This window comes from Pyrgilauda ruficollis, unplaced genomic scaffold (genome assembly GCF_017590135.1).
Source record: "Pyrgilauda ruficollis isolate IOZ18807 unplaced genomic scaffold, ASM1759013v1 scaffold24, whole genome shotgun sequence".
In the NCBI taxonomy this organism is placed as follows: Eukaryota; Metazoa; Chordata; class Aves; order Passeriformes; family Passeridae; genus Pyrgilauda; species Pyrgilauda ruficollis.
Genome location: NW_024523648.1, coordinates 9045928 through 9071987, shown reverse-complemented (window position 1 = coordinate 9071987; position 26060 = coordinate 9045928). Strand labels below are relative to the sequence as shown.

At 36.1% G+C, this 26060-nt stretch overlaps 1 protein-coding gene across 1 annotated transcript in view; it reads right to left on the bottom strand.

Moving 5' to 3' along the window:
- The window catches only part of ESR1 (estrogen receptor 1), a 161813-nt gene that overhangs the window by 38751 nt on the left and 97002 nt on the right, over positions 1–26060 (bottom strand). Inside the window, 2 exon segments of the mRNA XM_041469853.1 lie at positions 12450–12785; positions 25202–25318. Of these exon segments, the coding sequence (XP_041325787.1) occupies positions 12450–12785; positions 25202–25318 (453 nt within the window).

The following is a 26060-nucleotide window of genomic DNA, read 5'->3' as shown; positions in this document are numbered from 1 at the left end:
CTGACAGGCCTAGAAAGCAATGAGGCAGCAAAATATGAAGATGACAGAAAATAATTTCACTTAATCAGAACAAATAGAACAGGAATTTCAGAGATACTCAGAGAAGTAAGTCACCTCCTAACTTTAACTTTGTTAACTCTGGAATCAACCTAATTTTTTAAGCATTTTCAGGCTGCATTTTTGCAGAGATAGACAATCAAAATATGAACAGAGGAAGAGGGATGAACTTGGAAATTCAAAAAGAAGAGGAAAAAATCTTATTTTCTTACACATACACAAAAAAAAAATAATTCTGAGTGTAAAATACAGCATCTACAAACACATTTAAATATAATCCTACTCTGATTAAACATGAAGTATTAGGAAGCTGCTCAGAGACTCAGAAGCCATGAGACTCTGAGGGTCCAAGAGGGTGGCAACTTGTTAAGAAGAGGGAAAACAGCTCATCAACATCATACTGAACTACTTCTGGCCTCACATTAGTAAATAATTTCAGTCATCCACCAACATGAAATCACTTACAAGTTACTCCACATTATTTGTAAATAAAATAAGTCATTGAAAGCTGGTAACAGTTATTCACAGTCAGCTGAAGAAAAGCAGATCTGGATTCATCAGCCTGCAGTGATGGATTTTTACCAAAACCTCTCAGAAGTCCTATTACTGACAAATAAGGTACAAAAAAGCTCATCTGGAGTCTAAAGAAAAGAGCACTCTGACTGCACTGTCTGCTGAAATAAGGCAGTAAAGGAAATGTATTTGTGCTGCCTGGCACTGTCTCATTCAAATGTTCAAATGTGTGTCCATTTAAACACTTGATTAGAAGTGTCCCCCACCCTTAAAAAAAAAAAAAAAAAAAAAAAAAAAAAAAAAAAAAAAAAAATTAAAAAAACCAAACCAAAAGGAAAAAAAAAAAAAAAAAAAAAAAAAAAAAAAAAAAAAAAAAAAAAACAAAAAAAAAAAAAAAAAAAAAAAAAAAAAAAAAAAAAAAAAATTTTTTTAAAAATTCCCCCCCCCCTAAAAAAAAAAAAAAAAAATAAAAAAAAAAAAAAAAAAAAAAAGAAGAAAAGAAAAAAATCATTAAAACAACCAGACTAAGAGGACAAGAATAAAACAAACAAAAAACAAAACTAAAAGCCTTTAAAAACTTAAGCATGTAAAAATGTCTGCAAAATATAAGCCACTTTTTTGAGAAGAGAGGCACACTGGCAAGACATAAAACAGGATCATAATGAGCAATATAAAAGAAATAGCGGATTTAATTAATATTTGTGCCTGTAAGGGGGGGGTGGGCAGGTGGTCGTTCACAACAGGGATATTTAGTGTGCTTCATAAATTTCCCATGCAGCAGAAAAAGTCCTGAGACACCAGTTTAGGAATGGATTCACTGTGGCACATTGTAAGAGTTCTACATAAATGACACAGGGAGGCATTGGCACAGTCACTCCTTCCCTGTGGTAAAGCAGCATTCTTCCCAAAAGGTTCAGTATAAAGGAATGTAACCCTTCATGTTTACCTGGGGGAAAAAGGTGCATTTGGTATTCATATTGGAGCCAGTGATCCTCCATAACTGTGCTTATATGAACACCAAGAGAGGAAAAAAATGAAGTCACAAGTTGATAATTGTGCTGGATTTTCATGAGCAGTTCTTCTGTGTCAGCTGAGAACCACTCCATTTATACTGGTTTTAAAATATGTGAGGTATTAAGCAATTAACACCAGTGTTTAATCATCACCAAATAAAGCACACTAGAGCTTTTCCACTAACATTGCAAAATCCCACCCTGCAAAAGACTAATTGTCAACTGCTGGTTCCAAAAGGCTGCCACATGCTTCTGTCACTTCAGGTCACTATTTACTAGCTGAACAGTGCAAACTTGGGCCAAAGAACTTCCAGAAGAATTTACTGCCTTCCTGGAAGAGAAAGACAGAAGAACAACTTTTAAAAAATACGCACTAGCATTGGCAACCAACCAGACAGTCTTTGCCTCCTGGGAAGTAAAGCATCTTTCTTCCAGGGATGGAAGCCAACTAAAGACCCTCTATGAACAAGTTAGAGGGTGCTACCTCTTACTCATGAGTCTCCAACCCCTCACAGCTATGACATATGCCTATGGTGCAGATTAAGCAGGAACATGCAAAGTAGGAGCTAAACACCTACTTAAGCAAACGGGATAAAGACTGTAAATGGTGCCAGGAGCTAGAAGATTCTTGCCCTTTGAACAGGAGAGACTAGAAAAGACCTCTCTGCATAAAAGAAAGAGAAATTAAATTAGAAGAAGGCCTGCTCCACGGTTGTATATTACTACTGGCAGTATAGACACATGAATATTTCTTTCTAGCACCATCATTAATACTTCCCTATTCATTCCTGATATAGTCAGCTCCCCATTTCAATTACCTCAACTACTTTGCCATGAACTGGAGTGGGAATCAAGTCATTGGCAACCCAAAACACCCACCCAAAAGATTCATTTTTTACCCAGATAAATCCCTGTACTTGCACAGCCACCCCAAGACAGGGAGAAGCAGAAAGGCAGGAACTGTTCTGGCCAGCACTGCAACTGGAATAAATCTTGTGAAATTACAATCTCCCAGAGTACATCCTACAAATATATGTGATACTCAAAAGAAGTACTACCTTTGTAGCAATCAAAGGAGACTTCTGAAATAGGTCAGACATGCAGTATTAATATAATAGCTGATATTATATGGCAATATTGTAATTTTAGCTCTATTCCAGTCAGGGTTTTTTTTAATACAATGATCACATCCAGTCAGAGACTTTTCAGGGTTTTAGTAAACACCTGGCTGTCATGCCAGCAGCCTGTACAGCCACGTCTCTATTTGCAGCCATGTTTTCTGAGGGACAGAAGCTATTGCAGAAGATACTTCATTGGGTTATTGATAAGAGTTAATATTCTCTAGGAACATTTTAATTAGCCTACTCTACCACTTCCCCTATCTTTGTGAGTCAAAGTAAAACTAGATTTCTTGAATTTTGGTTTTCCAAATCAACCTAAACACTCCAGAATATAATTTCACAGGGAACACAACACATTTAGCCTATAAGCAAGATTTTGAATGGTACTTTACCCCTCATCTTGTATATTAATCTTATGGGTCTTAAGACTTACTACTGCATTTGGTTCCAAACCAAAAATCTCAAGCTGCAGAGAAAAAAGTAACTGAAAGTTCTGTAATGAATTTTCTTTTTTCTGAGATCAGTCTGCTCACAAGGAATATCAGATACCTGTGAGAATCACTGGGTACCTCTGACAGCCTGAGCAGTCCCTCTCTGGTGGGTAAAGGGAACTGGACACTGAATCAAAGTCAAGATCTTGATTCCTCCCTTCTCTTTCCAGGACTCCTCAAGAGGCTTAAGAAGCTTTAGGTCTAGACCCAGAGTCTAAGCACAGTGATAAATATTTCTTCTCTATCTCCCTGCTCCATACTGTGGCAGACAGAGACATTTCTTACAAGCAACAGAACTTTGCATAAGGAAGAGAAAGCAATAGTTCCTTATGGACACTTGGCTGAGCACAAACTCCTGGAGGAACAAGGCAATTGCAAATTTCTCATCTCCCATTCCACTGTGGGATATTCTTTATCTCGCTTACACTAGTTTAAATTCACAGCAGTCCATAACTAGCATGCAGACAAAACAACATACTCTTTCCACACATAGTTCATTTCCCAGAGAGATAATCAAAGAAAACAAATGAGCTGGTAACAGATGTGTCATATAATGCACCACTGCAGCAATACAGACAGGGTAAGAGCCCATCCAGAAGTCATCTGCAATAAATCTTTCCTAATTATTTCTATGTAACTTAAAAACTCCTATATATCTAACATGAGATTTTAGGGGGTGACTCACTTGAACAGAAAACTAATACAAATCATACTAAAATAACCTCTAAACTGGAATTACAGCTGACTGTGCTCAGAGATGTAGTAGACTAGGAAGAACATAAAAGAATTAGGCTGAAGTTATTAAACATCAAGTAAAAAGGGCCAATTTGTGTGAATTATGTGAACAAGAAACAATGGATATGTGCACATGCACATACATATCGCATCAGTGCTTTCCAACAATCGCATATTCTTTTTGTAAATTATTTTAAGAAACAAATAAATCAGGAGGGATCATTATTTACTGTTTACTTAGAGTAGAAATTAACGAGTGTTTCTTGGAAAGCTCCAGGGTTCAGCATAGCTGAAGACTCTAAGACAGATATGTTCATCCAAGAGTGTAAATTATTTATCAGCTAAAGAAAAATAGCAGGAAATGTTTTTATAAAAGGATCATATCTTCTAGAAATAACATATTACAGTTTAAGTATTTAATTTCCTAATGTTTTGGCTAAAAAATATAAAGGTTATTACTGTGAACGTTCATTTTTGCCTTTCCATTTGCCAAGACCAATAGAATTTCATATTCAAACACTTACTATCAATTGAACTTGCATACCATTGAATGTCCAATGAACTCCAACATATAAGTAGTTTTTGTTAAAAGAATTTTACTCCTTCTTACCTGTTCTGTTTGGTGTCGTTTTTCATTTGTCAATATATGTCAAACAGGTAAACAAGATTACTCATAGATAAATTTTGGTTACTAAAGATATTTTTTGAGCCAGCTTGTTGGGAAGCCCCAAAATTCAAATCTTTAACATTCAAATATTTCTTACTCTGAAAAGGCCTGAATAAGGATCAGCCTTGTAATAACACTGCGGGTTTTGATTTTAAAACCACTGTGTACAGATGGAACTATGACTCTATAATATGTGGAGTAGCAATCTTACAAAAAAAAATTGGCTATGCACTTGCATAGTGGCATAAGCAGTTGATGTACTCTTCAGAATCTTTCTGGACAACAAAATAAAATCTGGAAAGCTACAGAATTAGCTTTTGGAGTTTGCAGAGAAACTGGTAAGACTAAACAAAAAATATGAACTGTTGAAAGTTTATGTATGGCAAGTTTAGAAAATTCTCAAGGATATATTTCTGAGCTCAGTCGAAGGTTCTCTGAAGAAATACTCTAAATGGTTCTCTAAAGAAATATTCTAAGTTGTTCCCTAACTACTTTTCCTGTTCTAAAGCTGTTTCCCTTGACTGAGATTTTATGCAAATACAATGATGCAGTCTGAAAACGTTCTTTCAATGCCTATGGCCAGGAAACTCCTGGGGAAAGAGTGGGACATAAAGCTGGAACACTACGGCTTGGAAGATGAAATGGGAAAGAATTGTGTTAAATCACATCCCAAGGCTCTTCTTGTGTCAATAGGAGCAGGCAACAACCAGACCCTTCCACTTGGAACAGCACCAGAACAAATTACTGCCTTCAGCAGAAACCCTAGCAACAAGGACCCCAGTACTGAGCTGTTGAATTTACTGTTGGCTTATCTGACTGATCCACAGCATCTTTTTCCTCTGGTCCTCTTGCCTTTGTTCTTTACTTTTTCTCACTGTTGGAGTCTCCTTGTTGCTGTTCAGCTTATCCTGATGTATTTCTCTCCCCTTCTATATCCCTAACTCTAGGGACTCCCTAGAGTTTGAAATCCATTGCATTAGGATACCTCTTAAATTTCCAATATCAGAGTTGTAATTCAGACCTTGATAACTTCTTTCTTCTGCTATGATTTTCTTCCAGTCTTCAGCTAGTGAAACCACTGCCTGTATTTTTCTTTTGTTTTGTATTGCTTATGTTCCTCTACAAGCACTTCTGCTGAATTGTTCCTTCTCAGCTTTTTCCTGTTTGACAGAAGCTCCTGGTGCATATAACATCTCCCTGTCCTCTAGAATCAGCATCTCCACCCCTTGTCTCAACAGCAGGCCACTGTGGCACATTGTCTTGTCCTTTTCTCTCATTAGAAGCTCTGTACAGGAGGAAATAATCCTCACCTTTTTTTAAAAGCACTACAAGACAATTCTAGAGATAACTAAAAAAGAAACTTGTAAGTGAGGGGTTTTCTCATACAGCACCCAGAAGCTGGAGGAGGAGAAGGACAGAAAGGAATGCTTTGTTGGTTTTACAGATATAGACAAGAAAAACTGAAGATTCTTCCCAGACTAAGAAAACACAGGGATGGAAAGCTTTAATTTTATATTCAATGATTTTAATGCTGCTGCTCTTCATAATCATTCTGTTGAATAATATGTCTCAATCTGATGTTCAAATTCAAATGGTGTTTACTTTATTCCACTACAATGTTTGATACTTACAATTTCATGATAATTAATTGAAATTTCACAGAAATTAAATTAGCAAAAGCAGCCATAAAGTAAGATGCAGATGCCTATTTTCATTTCTCTTTTGCTTACAGATTTTCCTCCTCTTTTTTCATCTAAAAAGTGGGGGAGCAGAGAGTATCACTTCAACAGATTAAAGAGATAAGCAAAGGGGTGGGGTTTTTAGTGCAATTTTAGCAATCTCCACAGCAAGCCTGTTAGGCAAAGGAGAAGAGACTGTAAAATAGAAGTTTTGAAAGAGTTATTAGAAATTATTACAAGAATTGCAAGCCATTTCTTTTTTTTTAATAAATGTAAATTATTGGCAGGAGAATCACTACACTTAGGAGCGCTATAAAATTCCTACTTCTAAAGGGTTATAAACACATACCACTCTCATCTAAGAAATCTTTCCTTCCACTGCAAGCGCTCTCATTTTTTTTCAAGGTTTGGTGCCACTAAAGTGCAGTGTAAAATTGTGGCTATTGGCCTTTTTACACACTGTTCCTGATTTAACAGAGCAGTTTAGAAGGTCAAACAGAAAAACAATATCTTAAGAAAATAGCAACCTCTGTGGCTTTGAAATAAAGAAGAAAAAAAATTAAAAAAAAAAAAAACAGTGCCAAAATGTTTATCTCCTCGGTTCATGAAGCCATAAAATAAGTACAGCACTGTGAATCATCTCAAAACTTCAAAGCCTGTATGCCTCGTGTACCATTTTAGGGCTATTAAGTTGTACAGCTACTGTACTTGTAGTAAATAGTTATACAAGATTGTAGCAGCACTGCCAAAGGTTTCGCCCTTGCAAAAAAATTTCCTTAAAGCTACACTCTTTACCAGGAGCTCACTGCATAAACTCGTAATGCCTCTTACCATCGCAAGAGATTGCAACCAGAAATGTTTGTTTGATTACATTGAAAATGCCAGCTTGATTTAGAAAATACAGTACTCCACATAAGTCATTAAACTAAATACACAGTAAGTGAATAATGAAATACAGTAAGTTAATTCCTTTGACATAACAGCATTTCTGTAGAAAAGCAGAGTAATGATTTTGCTCATTTTATTAAAGACTATTCTGAATGTGGTACTATATCCCCAAGATGCTATGTACGTCAAGAACATAAAAAGGCATATCTTTCAGGAATATGTGATTCAGAAATGAATATTCACCTACACTGATACCTTGCCTGCATGTGATTTTTTTTAGTGATTTGTCTCAATTAAATGGTAAAAGGCTCAACTTACATGTAAAGTCTAGCCCACCACAATCTGTTTGCATCCACCTCACGGGCAGCTGCTAGCTATTCCAAGAGGCTGGGGCAGTCAAAAGACACCCTCAGTATCTTACAGAGGACACCTGGAAGGACTGCAGCCTAAATCCCCATCAGGCCACCTAAAGAGTAAATCCCGAATTTTTTGTTTTTGTCATAGGACACTGTACAAGATTTTTGTTCATTTAATTGGGCAAACCCATTTTGTATTAGTGACAAAGGTTTTTTAAAAAAATTAAAACAGGCTTTTATGTATTTGGCATACAATGAATTGCATTGTCATAGGGGAACTTGGTTCTGACCTCAGACAAAAATCATGTTATATTTAGGTATTGAAGAGGTTTTTTGAGCTTATGCATAAGAAGCTGCCACAAGTTCTCTTTTTCCCAGAAACTGGTTAACACAACCAAGTTTGCAGAGCCAATTTAAACAAGTTTGAACTGATGCTGAATTAGTTGCTATAAAGATTGAGACTAGTTCTGACCGTCCCAATCAGGGCATGTCTACAAGGTACTCATCTCATTTTGAAGACTTTCCTCAGCATTTCTTTATAATGGATCTCTGCCTACATTATTTTACACAATCTATCACAAATTGCATTACTCCATTTTGTAGAATACTTTCACTTTTATCCAATACATCTAATTAGCTGTTTCTTCTTTCACACCCACCTATTTATATAATCAGAAAGACTGGCTGACCAAAAACTATTTTTTAAAGCCTACACAGAAAAATAAACCCCAAAAATGTCCCTGAAAGTCTTTACATATTTTTGTAAGCTGTATCTTCATTGCTTTTCTGCTCTGTTGATATAAATTTCTTCCTTTCTCAAAAAATGTAATCTTTTTGGATTTCAGTAAAGCTTCCAATACTCTCTCACAGTATGCTTCTGGAAAAAATATCCAGGACAAAGCTGTTTTCACACTTTAGCTCAAAGATGAGTAATTACTTTTATCAATAGAAGTTATTTTCATTGATCAACATTCAAAAATAAAAATATGATTATGTTCTTCAAAAAAAAAGTATTCAGGCTTCACTAACCAATATAGTTTTGGGGTTGAGACATAGGCTAAAGTATATGTGAGTGTGTGTGTGTGTTCAGGGGTTGTTAAAAGGAATTGTTTAAATTACCTTGTAGGATCATGCAGTGGGTGAGCACCTGTCTCACAGGTGGGGCACAGTTAAAGGGTTACAGTGAATGGGGTGATATACAGCAGGTGACCTGCCACTGGTGGGGTTCTACAGGGCTCCATCCTCTGCCCTGTGCTCTTCTACATCTTCATAAATGACTTGGACACAGGACTGGAAGGGATACGGACCAAGTTCACAGCCGATATAAAACTGGGAGGAGCTGTGGACTCCCTTGAGGGCAGGGAGGCCCTGCAGAGGGACCTCAATAAATTAGAGGGCTGGGCAATCACCAGCCATAAGAATTTTAACATGGGAAAGTGCTGGATTCTGCACCTGGTTGGGGCAACCCTGGATGTACAGACAGAGTGAGTGGGAGGCTGGCAAGCAGTGCCACGGAAAGGGACCTGGGGGTCCTGGTCAGTGGCAAGTTGAACATGAGTCAGCAGTGCCCTGGCAGCCAGGAGAGCCAACCTGTCCTGGGGGGCATCAGGCACAGCATGGCCAGCTGGGCAAGGAAGGGGATTGTCCCCTCTGCTCTGAGCTGGGGCGGGCTCACCTCCAGTGCTGAGGGCAATTCTGGGTGCCACAACAAAACAACATTAAGCTACTAGAGAGTATGCAAAGGAGGGCCATGGGGATGGTGAAGGGCCAGGAGGAGAAGCCGTATGAGGAGCAGCTGAGGTCACTTGGTCTGTTCAGCCTGAGGAGACTGAGGGAAGACCTCACTGCAGTTACAACTTCTTCGTGAGGCCAGAGGAGGGGCAAATGCTGATCTCTCTCTGTCTTGACAGGGCCCAAGCGAATGGCCTGAAATTATGTCAGGGGAGATTTAGGTTGGTATTAGAAAAAGGTTCTTCACCCAGAGGGTGATTGGGCAGTGGAACAGGTTCCCCAGGGAAGTGGTCACAGCACCAGCCTGACAGAGTTCAACAAACATTTGGACAGTGCTCTCAGGAACATGGTGGGACTCTTGGGGATGGTGCTGAGCAGGGCCAGGACTTGGACCCAATGGTCCTTTCCAACATGGCATATCCTGTGATTCTGTGATCACTATGAAATATTATTTCAACTCAGCCACTCATATAGACTTTGCTCCTTGCTTGCCTACATCCTGCATGTAGGTAAATTAACTTGCATAATGTTTCCAGGCTTGAGAAATGTGTGTAGGGGAAGCTGTTTCCTGCAACTGATTTTTTTCTATTTCTAAAAAGGACACTCACTTTTTAGGAAAAAAAGATATTCTTACCCTTGATCATGAAGCTTGAAATCCTAGTAAATTAGCTGAAAAAATAACTGAGTGGATTCCCACAGTGCTGTTACATCAAATACTTTAAAAAGTTATTCAATTCCCCTGTTCATGAATAACACATACAAAAATCCCCTCTAATTAAACTGTATAATTTAAATCCTAGTAATAATGGAGTAGTCAATGGCAACATGCTGTGGGGGTGAAAATGCTATTTAAATTGTCAGACACATTTCCATTAATGTATATGTATTCCCAATATATTCCGACAGAATACTTCAGCAAGCAAAGACCCAATCTTTGAAAAGCGATTGGTACTTCTAAAATTTAATATCAGCAACTAGGTACACACAACCTTTCCTAGAGACCAAGTAAGAGATTAAAAAATAGATATTTAAGCACGTAGATCTAACTTCTTATTCCTAGAGACCCCAGTTGTAGAGGAAGGTAAACAATTGGACCTGAATTCTTTTAAATCAACTTTCTAAACTCTTTAATTTCAGCTTTTGTTCATGCATACTGTTCTCCAAGCCACAACATCAAGAACCAGCTAGGTGTCCAGCACTTTCAGAACCCACAAACTCTTTTTTTCTCTCTGTACTGCTTTAGGTATAAGTATTGTTTTCCTTTGGTATAATTGTTTGTATAGTGCATAATAGATCAAACTATGAATGGGAAAGGATTTCTGTTATTTAATTCTAGCCAACAACAGATCTGTAGAAAACCTCACCTGCTGGAGTATTTATTAATAGATATACGTGGTCAAGCCGCTGGGCTTGGTTTCTCCTTAGGAGCTATTTTGACAATTAATGTAAATTTGAATCTATAATACATTGGATATACACAAACAGTTGATAACCTTACATATTTGATTTTCCAGTGTCAGATACTTTCTTAAAATTTGAAGTTTATATTTGGTAAACCAGGTAATTTTTGTATCCAGTTTTAATCATCTTGTAACAGGCAGTTCTAGAGATATTTCTGAATAAAAAACAGATCTTGGTTCTCTGACAATGTTACTTCATTTCTAAACACATTTCCATTAATACCCTCAAAATCAAAAGTCATGGAAACCAAATGTTTCCAGTTGGACAACATAATTAATTTAGATTGTGGTATATTAATATTGAATTTAAAATAATTTATTTTAACATAATCAGAGTAATTATATCTCTAAAATTCATAGAAAGGTAATTTGAATTTATCTGGTTTGATAGTGAACAGCTTTAACACTATGTACATAGGTTCATTTTTCAAAAGCATTTTTGTAACGGCATGATGCAAAACATACCTAAATTAACAGCAGAACTGCCCTTGACTTGAACAGACTGTGTAGATCAGGCTTCAACCACCGTGACTTTGTCAATAATAAAATTCTCAAGTGATTTCTTATAAGATACGATGAGAAATGAAACACACAGGTTCTCATTGATCATAGCTGGAGCCCACAAAGTGACATGTGAAAAGTGGCTGAAAGGGAACCCTTAAGGACTGGAAAAGACACGGTTATTGATTTACCAGGAGCAGTCTTGCCAAGCTTAAATGAAAGAAAACAGAAAAATGGCATAACCTGGGTGTAATTCTTTTGAGGTAGTGCACTATGTGAGTGAGAGTTACTCGTCTCTAGCATCCCTTCCTAAAGCATCTACATAATTTTAATTAAATAAATAGCTACAGTAAAAAACTTAAAAGATCAGAACTCCAGTGAATTATGAAGTATAAATTACCATGTATGAGAGTATTTTTACCAAGATAAAACTATGTCGTGCAATACGTCTTACAATTTTTTAAGTCTTAACTTATGGAGAGTATTTGTGTAGATTGAAACTTTGAAAGGTGATGAGCTTTAACAACAAAACTGCTCTCTCATTTCATTTATATTGATTAATTGAACTCCATGAATGAATATATAACATACACTCAAAAAAAAAAAAAAGTTACATATTTCTCACAATTCTGTAATTCCTTTTGGGAAAAGAGGGAATCACGGTGCACTAAAAATAATTTCATACTAAAACTGTTATTCTGGATTTGTTTTTCAAACCCAAAATTCATGAAAGATCTGTAATTCTCAGTCAAAACTATAACCTGGCAACTAAATAAATCATAATAATACTAACACACTTAGTAGTGATACTGAATTTATGGCTTACATTACATATATGAGAGTAACCCTTTTCTAGGGAGATCAAAATACTAACATATTTTGATTAGATCAAATTGACTGGATTTGACCAATAATCTCTTTCAACGTTTAATTTTGCTGAGTTTTGTATGGAATAAAAACAGTATTTGCAAACAAAAAATTGTCCAACATCCTACAGAGTGGGGAAAATGTCTTTTCTTGAATATATCTTTCCTCAAAAATCACTTACATTGCACTATAGCATTTTCTTGGCCAATATAACACAAACTTTGTTTAATGTTTTATTTGTTAATGTATTTATATTTAAATGAACAATTTGAATTAAATAAGAATAGGTAGTCAGAAAATCAGTGCGTGGCATTCTTTTTTGTTTGTGATCTACTACTTTTATAGCTGACTAGGGCTTTTTTTTCCTTACCTGGAACTCTTTTTGCCCAGTTGATCATGTGCACCAATTCTCTGTCTGCAAGGTTGGTCAACAGGGTCATCATAGAGGCTTCATTGAATGGTCTGTTTGGGTCGTATTCAGAATAAACTACAGGTGGCTCAGCTTCCAGCAAGGCACTGACCATCTGTTCTGCCGTCAGGGACAGGGCAGGGCTGTTCTTCTTGTTATGTTTAACCACCAGTGGACTTGTCCAAAGGGTGGGAGCTCGCAGCTCTGTTGAAGAAGCCTCCCCATTCCTGGAATCCTGCTCCTCTCTTTGGCGTTTTTGTTTCATCACTCGCCCACCTCTGCGGTCTTTCCGGATTCCTAAAGACACACAAGAATATCATGAACTCCTTCCCTTGAACTTAAGTGTTACGTACACTTGGCTTCAGTCAACAGCAGATGCTTTTGATAGACCCAGGCAGCACTGAGCCTTGATTAAGACTTCTTCAGGAGTCTTACATCAGTAGTTCAACAGAAAAAGTATTTTTTTAAATATAGCCTCAGAAATAGTGCATCCCTTCCTAAAATTCAGATCAGTTGGGCTCACACAGCAATCTAGACTAGTGACACTGTACCGCTGTCTTAATCCCAGAAAAGGAAGTCAGTTATTGGGAACAAATAAATATTTTTTTATTGCCCACAACTTCAAAGTATGTCCCAATCTCTAGCAGACTATTAGTCTATAAATTAGCAATGATAAATTAATGATGTTGGTGGGTCACAGAGATCACAGAAGGAGCTCTCAAAAACCATCTAGAATATTTTGCTTAAGGTCACCAATTATTTTAATTAAACATCATCCTATTACTGAGCCTGTGATCGTCACAGTTATATAAAAAACACTCAAAAAAATTCCCATTATAAGATGAGTTTATACAGCAATAAAGAATGCCATTTCAGTAGATAAACATAAGTATGAAAAGGAGAGATAATTATGACCTCAGATTCTAATGTGGGAGACCTACTGTCAAAAGGCTGAAATAAACCACAACAGAAACCATTATAGTCATTGCTGCACATTTCTGCAATGTGCTTTGCACTGTATGACCCTGAACTTAGGATATTATCAGGTCAGCCATACCAATTCAAACAACAGAAGTGGTTTGCAGTGGAAACAAAATTTCCCTTTGTGGAAAGGTTACAAGAAAAATACAATGATAAAGCCCATATGGACTCCAGCCATAAAGGGAAGGTTAAGTCTGGATCTAAGTGGAGGAGTAAGAGGCATTTTGAGACTGAGTCAAAAGCTTAAATCCATCATCAAGTGGAGGCAAGGGAGGACAACAAAGTAATAAGGAAAGCACACAAGTAATTGAGATATGAGAAGGCAGCTTATGATGCAGCTTATGCTGGAGTTCTCATGCAATAGGTAAAAGCAGCACTAGCCCCAACTTGAAATGCAAAAGTGTCTACTTTTTTATAAAGATGTAAACCATTCAAGAAATAGGCAAGAGAAAACATTTGAAACAAAACCAAAACAAACCAAAAACACTTGCAAGCAATCAGTACAGGTCGTTCTAATGGTTGGGGAAAGGGAAACACAACATTTGCTCAGCTCTCTTAACACCACAAAATTTCAAATCTTTAGAATCCCAGTCTTTGTTGGCAGCATTTTCATCTCACATACAACATGCTTACATATGAATGTTGGTCCTTTTCAGCCTCAAAGAAACAGGGAGAATCTTTAAATCTCTTTTCCTCTTCCTTGAACTATGAATTCAACACTGAATTAGTATTAGGAGATTAGGTATTTTATGTTTAATTCATTCAAAATCTAGTGGGCTTTGTGATTCTATTCCATTAATCTATTCAGATGAAGAGAGTTCAATAAATCTCTCATCACTCCTATTACTTAACCTGTCTACATTCTCCCATTCACTAAACTAATTCTAAGCCAAAACTCCCAAGCGCGTTGCTGTTCCCATTTTTCATTCAGCAATACCAATCTTTTCTACCACTAAACAGTTTCTGTTAAGGAGAGGCAGGGAGATTCTTGCTATTCAGAAAACCACAAGACTTATTCTGACAAATTGTCATTGTAGAAATCTTCTCACTGGTACTTTCCTTGCAATACTCAATAGCAGGCATGCCCTATCTGTCACAGATTTTTTTTGTTGTTGCATCCTTTGTATCAGTTTAATGGTTTTGAATTAAATTGTCCTGTGAAACATGTATATATAATCACATGAGCAAGCCCACAAGGTTCACAGAAATTAAAGGGTCTGTGTTCACAGAAATTAAAGCATTTGTTAACTTTCTCACATTCCAAATTTTATAGCTCCTCATCTAGAAATTTTTTTTCAAAGAGAAAGCATCCTTAGGGTCTGTGGTGTTCAACATACTCATAAATAGATAGGCTGACATAATTCATAAACAGGAAGCTGGGGTTAGAAAAATACTATAAAAACATCAGATAAGTTTAGAAAGTAAATAGAAGGCTAGAAATTACTAGGAAAGGAAGGGAGGATAGAACAACTTCATAAATCACAGAGTTTATTATTGTGAGGCACACTACAGTGAACACTGCATGCAGTTCTGTTCTTCCCAAATTAAAAGGAGATGTAAAAATAAATGAAAAAAGCATAGGAGAAAAACAAGTAAGATGATTTGAAATGTGAAACAACTTTGATATAAGAAATATCTAAATTGACTATATCTGCTTGGGCTGCAAGCCAGATACAAGACTAGAAAATCAGGAATAGCAAAAAGATGAATAAGGTACAAAACACTAAAGCTTCTCTTCTAATACAAGAAGGTTTCAAATGAAAATACCCCCTGCAAGGTTCAGGGCAGACAGGAAGACGTTCTCTTACACAACATGGAGAAATAAAACTGACAATGTGAATAAATTAGAAGGTGGTATATTTAGAAAGCTGTAGGCCAAATGTGAGAGAAAAAAGAATCCATTAAAAGTTAGTAAATATAAGTAGGGCAACTTCAGCATTAAGTCTCCATCATACAGATTAGTGGAAGATCAGAGTTTTTGTGTGTTTGCTTTTACTTAGTCCAGCCTGCCTTGTTACGTAAAACAAGGATGTGATGAGGATTTTACGTAACAGAGGAAAGGTGGCAAATATAAGCATATTTACCTGTTTACAAATAAACCAGATATTAAATAGAACAATAGTTTTATTTTTAATTCTCCTGAAAGCCTACCACTGGCTTTTCTTCACCTTAGAAAAATAAAAGCAGTGCATTAAGCAAAGCTGAACATAACCAGTTTGGAGGAGATGCCTCCCACAAATTTATTTTTTGTGCTTTTATTTCAGGAATAAAAAAAAAAAAAAAATAAATAAACAACCAACCAACTGTAGCAATTTTACTACTGGATTTTGTAGAGACCAAGTCTGAAAAAAAAGTCAGTAAGAGTATGCATTCCTTCTGCATCACATGCTTTTATGATCACAGACAGAAAGGTCTCTGAATCTGTATAAGTATCATATTCATCAGAGATTATAGAGCTTACTACTAACTCTTTACCTAAGGCCTAGATGGACAAGCAACAAACTTATTCATTTCTTGGACTAAATAGTAGTGAGTGTCTCTATGAAAAATGCAAGTGCTCCCAAATCTCCTTCAACTTAATCAAATTTTATCTCTGTTATAGAAAGATAATAGTGATGCACAGTCACTAATTCCAAAAAAGGCAACTCTATAAAACTACAATTTCCTTGACAAAAGCGCAGTGATTCTGTAAGTGTTTTTAAAATATATGAATGCACCAATTTAAATCCAACAATTCAGCAAATAAAGGAAACTTAATTGTCAAGTGTTATGAAAGACAATATTCTAGCAAAAATTGAAGTCCTATGCATCTTGCAAGAGCTCTAAAACAATTTCCACTTGAGTTTTAAAGCTGCAAGAGCCAAGATTTTCAAAGGCAGTTCTATAAAACTTCATATATAAATTCAGTCAGACTTTTGGACATGGAGACAGGTTTCAAAACTGCTAATTATATAATCAAATCATTAGAACCTGATCAGCAGTAAAATTGCATATGACACTCCCATGGCAGAGGAGTTTGAACTAGATGATCTTTAACATCCTTTCAACTCAAGATTCTATGAGTGTATGATTGTGAAAGAAATATTAACTATAGGAAATACTCCCCTAGTGCTTTCCCACATATCATTAAAACAAAAAAAAAAAATAAATTCCAGATTGTTAAAACAAAAGCCCAAAATTAAAAATGCACAGAATGAACATTGAATCTCAGCTACACAACAGCCATTTTTTTACTACCTATTGCTAATAAAAAAGCTCTACTATTATACCTTCATATAAAATATTCGAGAATATTTACCGGAAGAAAAGGAGGAGACCAATCAGAATCAAATTTGCTTGGCTGTGTGTGAACTATGGAATAATGCATTTTAGATTTGAAGATACAGGTATAATCTCCAATTTTATTCAAGTTAAATATATTCCCTATGAACTGATTGGTATATTTTTCAATTTCTTTCTTGTTAGAAATTTGGTCAATCAACAACAGTTTGTAGCCACACTTTTTTTTCCTTTTTTTTCTTTTTTTTTTTCTTTTTTTTTTTTTTTTTTTTTTTTTTTTTTTTGCTAGTTTGTGTTTGGGGTTTTTTGGGGGAATTGTTTGTTTGCAGTTTTTGTTTAGTTTGGTTTGATTTTCTTCTTTTTTCTTATTTAATTTTTTTTTATTTAAGAGGATAACAAAAAGATGGAACTATGATTGTGTTTGGAAACGGTGTTGGGTAAATGGTTTACCAGCTAACTTCTCAGCCTGGAACAACCTTTGAACCTGAGGCTCTTTGTCCACACTTCTGCTCCTTGTCAGCAGGCCCCAGAGGAGAGACATTTGACACTTCTGTATACATGCACAGCCTTGTAGCATTAACAGCCTATAATTTTGTCAGTTTGTCAAAAGAGTATTTCAAATGTGCTTGGAAGCACCTTCTCTTCCAAACAATGTTGTTGCTCTTCAGGACAAACCTACCTCATCGGCATCCTGTTGAAACTTGCCAGAGAGGAAGAATCTCTGTTTTAGACAGAAAGAATCTCTAATGTTTTGTAAATCAAACCCTGCTTGACAATAAAAGAGAAAATGGATGTGGTAAATGAAAGATATTATAAATAAGGTATTGTCAGAGAGGCAGAGAGTCAATTGCCCCCCTGATGATCAGAGTGTTAAGGGAGAATGCACAGAACAGGCCATGGCAGAGCTGCCAGACAAATCCTTTACTCCACTGTTTGCAAAGGAAGAAACCAGATTTTCCTATGACATAAACCTACCTTTCTGAAACTGAAGGTGGGTTTGAACCGGCCAGAAATTCAAAAGCCTCTCTTCAAATGTGCAAGTATGGGAAGGATTTACTAAACAGTTGGGAGAAGATCTCTGGGGCTGAGTCCAATCTCACTTTGGTGTCATTGATGCCATTAGCCAAAATAAGGGATTGCAAAAGTAAAACAGTGTGAGCAAGCCAACAGTTCCCCGATGGACACAAACCTGAGTGTCTGAGCACAACAGGCTCTGGAGTCCAAAGGGCAGATGCAAGTAAGGCAGCTGTCTGCTGGCAGCCTCTTATGGCATCCTCACTTTACAGGTATGCCTCATTAGGTACACCTCTGCTGAATTCAACAGCTTCGTTGGAAAAAAAAACAGAATCCTACAGCTTCCTTTGAAACATAAGGTCACTGTAGCTGCTGTGCATAAGCAGAAGTCAATAATATAGTTTCATTCTTGATAGATTTATAACAGACAGAGATTGTTGAAGCTCTGATTGCAATGTAGGTTCTAATATTGTGATGTATCTCAGCATGGTGGTCCTTCCAAGGTGATTTTAAAGACTTTTGAGATTTTTGGGAACTTTTCTGCTTGAATCTCTCTCCATAAATACATTATTTGGTCACAGAAAAGTAACACCACTTTCCAAATTCAAATTTTATAGCCTAATAAATCCTTCTTTTGAATATGATTCAGACAATCAACCCCTTATTTCATTCCCATTTCTCTTTTGGAAAATGAAACAGTGATGTAAATTGTGCTGAAAGCCCAGGTGGGCTGACAATTATTTTAAATGAGAAACATTGTCTGAAATCTTCTAAAAAGATTAATAAGAATTTAATGTCTAATCTCAAAACAGACCTGCCCCAAGTGACAGTGCTTAACAGTCTGGTTTCTGACAAGGATATCTAGACAGTACGATAAATAAGTAACAAATTTGTGTTCAATCTGTGCACGTGGATGTTACAATCTTTTTGACTCCTGAGTGCTGTATGTCTATTTATGTGAGTTTTTTTCAAAAAATATCTCTTATCCTTTTCCAAACTGGGGTTTACTTCTCCTCTATAATCAGGACCCCGTTCTATTGGAGATAGAGGGAAAGAGAAGTCACAGTTAGGGTTTAGATTCAGATATTCTGGTTTAACTCCTGGCTCTGCTACCAGTTTGCTCATTGACCAAGTCACACTACATATCTCAACGCCCCAGAACTCCTACTAACTAAAACTCAGATCATAAAACTGGTCTTTCATGTAAAGTCTTAAAGATCTGGTGACAAAAAATAGCTGTTAACAAGAAGGCAAATGTCATTTGGGGTCTCTAATGACTATTCATAAGCATACTTTGAGAACCAATGATCTATTAAATTAAAGATGAAGGTGCAAGGCACGATTCATCCTAATCTGTATTTTTGTATTCAATCTTTGGCGGTCATGGTACGTGTTTTAAAGAGCATCTTAGGACATGTAGAAGTGAAACAAGAGAAGTTCAATTAATCCATCATTCAAATTAATCTCTTTCAGTGTTGAAACTCCTGATAAACTCATGCCAAGTTTTGGTTACAGTAAGTATGGCAACTGCCCCATTTCTAGACCATATTTCCAGTGAGCCTTTAGAGATTTCAGGGATTGCAATAAAGCCTTTTGAGGAACATTCTCTACCTTTACATCAACCATGATTTGGAAAAGTCAGTCATTTTAGGACAATGAGTCCATTGGTATAAATCTCAAAGACAATAAGAAATTTTAATTGCTACATTTTAGAAATTAATTGAGTATTGAAGGTGTTTGGCCTGATACCAGGACTGAGTGCTAGAACTGAACTGTAAAGGTCTAACCAAGAGAAAAACCAGAATCATACTATCACAGAATAATGGACCACTTTGGGTTGGAGAGGATCTTAAAGATCATCCAGTTCCAAACTCCTTGCCATGGTCAAAGACATCTTTCATTAGAGCAGGTTGCTCAGAGCCCCATCCAAGCTGGCCTTGAATATTTCCAGGAATAGGAATGTTTCTGAGCAACCTGTTCCAGTGTCTCTCCACCATCTTCAGAGAAAAGAATTTTCTCATCCAAACCTACCCTCTTCCAGTTTCAAGCCACAAGCCCTTGTCCTACCACTAAATTATCTTATAAAAAGTCCCTCTTGAGCTCTCTTATAGCTCTAGTAATCTAGGAATTACTGAAGTAATGAAAAAAGTATGCAAAAGGCCAAAAAGCCAACATTAACTAATATACAACTATAATCAGCTTTACAATCTCAAACAAGTGTTGAAGAGTTAAACATTAAAAATTCTGCAGTATTTTTTTTTTTTACATATCCAGTTATAGCATATAACTAAGCATACAACAATTTGTCCCATTTTATTCCATTTCCACCTGGCTGCAAAAGGTCTTAATCATGTGTAAATTCACTGCTGAATCTGCTTTGAGCAGGAAACTCAACAAAAGACTTCCTAGCACAGATCATTTTATGAAGTGGAATGGGAAGATAAATCATCTTTGGCAAAGGTGCTCACAATAATGGTCTCGCTTTGTAATTTTGGGGGCAGAACACGGGAATATTTTACTTCATGACAATTTAATGGCAGTGATCTCCTTTGCATGTGTGCAAAGAGGAGAAAAAATATTTCACTAAAAAATCTGATGTAATTTCTGCCTTATTTTCCTAGAAAACTGCTGTAACCTCACAAAACTTTGTTCAAATGTGCACAAGTACATGCTTTTGGCCCAACAATTTATACTTTAAAGAGTACATTTCCTCATACATTTTTCAGGCCCCACCTACGGTTATTTGGCTGAGTACAGAACAGTAAGTTTAATAAGCATCATTGAGGTTCTCCTTGAACAAACCAGAATCATTTCACATCCACAATTCATTTCCTTTCATTCACTAATTTCTCTTTTTAATATAATAGTTCATGAAAAGATATGTGCATGAAAATGTAGAAGACCTTGAGTCCATCCAGTGGTTGCATCAGACATCCATTTACTTCTACTTTTGAGGATGATTTTAATAACCCTCTAGCCTTTTTTTCATTAATAAATATAGAATTCAGCAAGGAAGTATGGATCTCTCAATTTAAAGACAAAAATCAGCAAGGTCCTTCTCTGGCAGAATGAAAAATTTGTTTTTTCATTTTCCCTGTAAAAATTTATCTTAAACTTCATCAAGACTGTTGCACTGAACCAGACTGGCTTAGAGGTGGATAACCATTTCAAAAGAATGTAAGAGAAAAACTGAAGCCTAGAGACTTCAATATCTAGGATTTAATGAAAGTGTCTACAGTCAAATGGCATGTGGTTTTAGCACCCTATTACAGCCAGCAGAGAGTTTCACTCCCTGGGCTGTATTGCAGTAATTTCAGAAGCATTCTCAGGCAATTTGTGAGGGTAACACCAAAGGATACAGTCTTCAAATGTGCTGTAACTCTAATTTCATTATCACAACAAACAGTACACAGAATCCTCTCTCTACAGCCTGAGATTTCAGGCTGCTCAAAGACAGTAAATATCCCATGTCATATACAAAGTCATCATCTGAGTGTAGCACATGAGCACTAAAATCCTTGATGGCCACATTTCTTATGATTTGATGCTAGGAAGCCATCAGCATCTGACAATTGAAAGGACTATGTAGTTGTCAGGGTGGTTAAACACGGACTATCAGGCAAATAATGGAATCTTCTTCAGGTATCTGGCTTTTAGCATTATGGCAATTTTTTGCCATAGCCACAAATTCCACTAGGACCCTGTTGCTCTTATCCCACACAGCACTTAATGATGAATCTATCTTGTCACACATTGAAAGGAGGGGAAGAATGTAATCAGCAGCATGCTAATTACTAGAAACCTTCATTCACTTATCACACTATAAAAATAATTATTAAACAATAACACAAGGTACTTTTAGTTTCATAAGATTAGGGTCTTTGGGCCCAAGTCACCAGAAAGCTTTTAAAACAATGGAGAAGCAGAAAACTATGTCTGTATCGGAGCAGAGGTCACCTGCACCTTACGTGTGGTTGCAACTTCAGGGTTGCAACTGCTGTAACAACTCCATTTGAAAGCTGGCACCCTGCTTCATGTGAAAGTTGGAGTACACTTCCCCAAACCAGGACAGAAACAAGCTTCAAGAAGGCATCAGGAGATTGTAAACAAAAACAAGGCTTCTCTCCCCTGCTACAGAACAGCAGTAAAAGGGACATGGCAAGGATCTTATCTGATGTGTCCACTTTATCCTCACATACAAACATGGGTGCACAGACTAATTAATAACACATAATTTTAAGGGTTTATTCAGAAAGAGAGAATGAAGCATTTGGACAAAATATAACAGCTTTAAATTATGCCTCAAATGCCTGCCGCATCAGCAGAGATTCTTGCAGTCTAATTGTCTCTTGAAGCAGCACAGTAACAGATGCAGAAGGAAACACTTGCAAACACAAGAGGAGAGAGAAAAAATAACTCTTCAGTACTGAAAGAAGTTTTTAAGAGACCCAAGAACAGGGAAGGAAAAAAAAATCAATAAAATTTCCACAGGAACTCATAAGAGGAGCTCATCAGTAAATGTTCCTACCACACAGTTCAAGGGCCACTTGAAGCCTGCAATTTTTTTCTGCATGAAGCCTCTAAAACATATTTCAGTGGTGTCCACTCTACTAAAAATAATATATATGAACATTTTCATTCTGCATTAAGTGACCTCTGTGAAGAAAACCTCAGCAACCATATTCTATATCATATGTTTAGAATTAACCAAAGACATTTAATCAAGATTTTGCCTACCTTCCACAATATTTACTGAAAGTCCATATTTAATATCAGTTATTATCCATATCACTTAAATGGCAGATAAAAGTCACAAGTTGGTCACTTTTAAAATTTATTGAGAAACCTCAGGTAATTTAGTGTAGAATAAAAACAGGGATTACATTTAGGGGAAAGAAAGATGACATGTGTTTTCCACTACATCTAAAAGCTGTATCATCATAAGCAAATTGTGGAGACAGATAAAAGTGAGATAAGACACAAATGAATATTCAAGCGCATGATAGAATTAATGCCTTAAAAAAGGCAAATCCTTCAACATGAACATGAGGTGATTTTTTAAATTGAAAGATCCAATCACAAGAACTAGAAATTATTGGAGAACACTGTGACTCTTGAGTGAATTACAGAGCTACATTATTTCAGTATGTTGAAGAAAAGTTCTATTATATCTATTAAAAGAGAAAATCTTCATAGCTCTCCTCAGAAAAAAAAAAAATTAAAAATTAAAAACATTTACACATTATCACTTATAAGTTAAGCCAGATGGCATAAGAATATTTACTTAACCTTTATCTTCATCTGAGAGAAATGTGACAACTATAAAGGTCTAGATTTAGAAGAGTTTAGAGTTTAGGTTTCGATTTAGAAGAATTTAGAAAGGTTTTTCTTCCCCACACGTTCAGGTGGCCAATAGGGGATTAATGACGACTCCAGAAAAACTTTTAAAGTACATTAACTTTACCTTCCTTGAAGTCGTCTACAGGTATGACAGATTCATTACTTGTAACTGAGGGATCTCAAGATTTTTTTCCAAGACTTCATACAATAAATATTTTAAAACTCTTGCCTGTGAACCAGTGATGAACTTCATGCATTATTAGTAGTACTATAAAAGCAGATACAATTTATGCTGATCCTGATCTCCTTGTTTATAAACTGTGAGTTTAGTTTCTTAAAAGAAGAAAACAACAACAACAAAACAATAAACACTGAGAAACTGAACACCACAACACTGACTATTTTTGAACTGCCAGTTCCCTGTAGTGACTATAAAAATCTTACAGCATTGTAAAAGGAAAGGAAAGGATGAAATCCAGATGACTTTTCTCACTTGAGAACCACTATATGAAATAATGATTCCAGAACATCTATATTTGAAATGAAATTTGGACAGAATTGCAGTATTTCTTTTGGACTACTTTAATCTAAAAAGTGCTAGTTGAGAAATCTTTACAATTTTTATGAGAGTAAAACAGTTACATATAGAGTAGTCAAAAACCTATTAGAACCTGCATCCTAGAGAAGAGATACGAAAAACATAATACTGGTAGAGAGGATCATTAATTAAATACATATACGTGTAATTGGATGTAAATGTGCCAAATAAAAAATGCAATGTCATCAACAGAAAGCATAATTACAAATCGTAGCTATGATCTGTCATGCGTACAAAGGTCAAAGCTAAATCTGCATGGCATATTCATGTATGGATCTTCTGGTTTTAGTGTGCCTTTCTTGAACCTCTATCTTTTCAGGATCATACCTGTGATATTAACTACATGCACTATGAAAAGTTCTAGCCATATAAACCAGGATGTTCAGATCAATACATAAAATCTCATTTAAAAAATCAACTATTGTCTTAACTTCTAGGGGCAAAAGCAGATTTTACATCTTCCTCCTGCTTGCATTCCAAAATTGAGATTGATAAAATCAGTCTCAGCTCTTTACTAATCCTTGAGTTGAGAAAAATGCAGATCCAATCTCAACTGCAGCAACAACTGATCATTTTTCCTTTAGTCTTTCCCCTTTTTCTCCTAAGATTCTCAGACTTGGCCCACCTTTGCTGGACTTATAAATGATTTGTTGAGGAAAGGACAAATGTGATAAGCTCCTCTTCTCTCTTGCACCAGAATTTCTGTGGCATAAGTAAGCCTTAGGTGTACCAAAGAAAGGAAGAACCAGTCTGTAATCTAACTAGCTCTTTACACACAAAAAACATGAGATCTAATCTCTTCTGCCCTGTGTACTTACAAGTTTGCTAAGTTTTTCCTATAGATATAGGTTTCCATACAGCTACTGATTACTCTTCATTGATAAAAGCAATGCGAAATTTTTAGCAGGCTACAACAAGCCATCATTATTACAAATCTTCTGGGAAAGTGGCATTTATCACAGTTCTTATAAAATAAGTAAGCCTTTAATATTGTTGGGTTAAATTAATTCACATCTAAACTACATGTACAATACCGGAACAGAGAAATTAACTTTCCCTTCCAGGATTCACAGAACAAAAATTACATATACAGAAGTTTATTTAACAAATATGGACTGATTTGAGACTACCAGTGCTCTTCCTATTGAACTGCAAAATCCTGCAAAATCCTGCAAAATCTTGGATTAAATTTCATTCATCAGGATCTGAAGCCTACCATGAGAGACCAAAAAACCACTGAGTTAAAAATAGTAAGAGAAGAATTGTAATTCTATTGAAATCAATGGTCCTCTTATTTTTCATGCAAATTTGGACAAGATAACATGATATTCCGGAGCTTTTCATTTTTTATTTAATAAAATAATTTTGATTTAATAGACTTCAACTCAGTAAAATCAGTAGCTCCCTCCTTTAGTTAGAAACCATATCAGCTGCCCAATGAAGTTAAAAGGCAGGAAGGCAGGCAGCAATGCTGAAGATTTGATGATGGCTATGTACATACCACCTTTCATCATTCCCACTTCGTAGCATTTTCTCAGCCTGCAGGCCTGGCAGCTCTTCCTTCTGTTCTTGTCAATGGTGCACTGATTAGTAGCAGGACACATGTAGTCATTGTGCCCTGTAAAACCAGAGGGAAAGTAAGGACACAGTTATACACAGATATACAAAAATTGCTATAATATCTTGGGAAAAAAAGTAGGGTTACCATCATAACCTCTCGTAAAAGTGTTGATACAGACTTTGAAACTAACATCTCTATGCCACACATTCATTGGCAAATTCTTTAAATTAAAATTTCTGTAGACAAATTAAAATAGTGAACAATTAAAGCAACCACAAAAGAGGATCTATTAATATGAACAAGTGCCTTGACTTCCTTGCTCTCAGGCTGAGAAATACAACACCATCTGGTTTTGTGTGCCTGTGCTGATGTTTAACCAACAGACTGCACAAAATTAGGTTTACAAAATTAAAAAGGTCTATGTCCAAAAGATTTTATCTATGACAGTCAGTTCCAGTAAAGAAACAAACAACAACATAGAACAGAAGTAAAAATACTCAAATAATTAATTGTACCTCAGGGATAAATCAGTCACTAATTCCAGCTGCATGTCTACTGCTTTGTGCAAAAACCTTCTGACATGACAAATTCTAAAATTACCAAGTGCTGAAACCAAGGTTATTACTGGTATCTTCTCCTTCAGAGCTCCTCTTCCTCATTTCTTACTCTCTTTAGCATTATTTGTTACTGCCAAAAAGCATCTATTCCAATATGCTCTTTTAAAAAGTATGCTTAAATCTGCTATAAATTTATTTGCCAGCCATTGACAAAGGTTAGCAAGGACGAAAAAGCCTCTTCA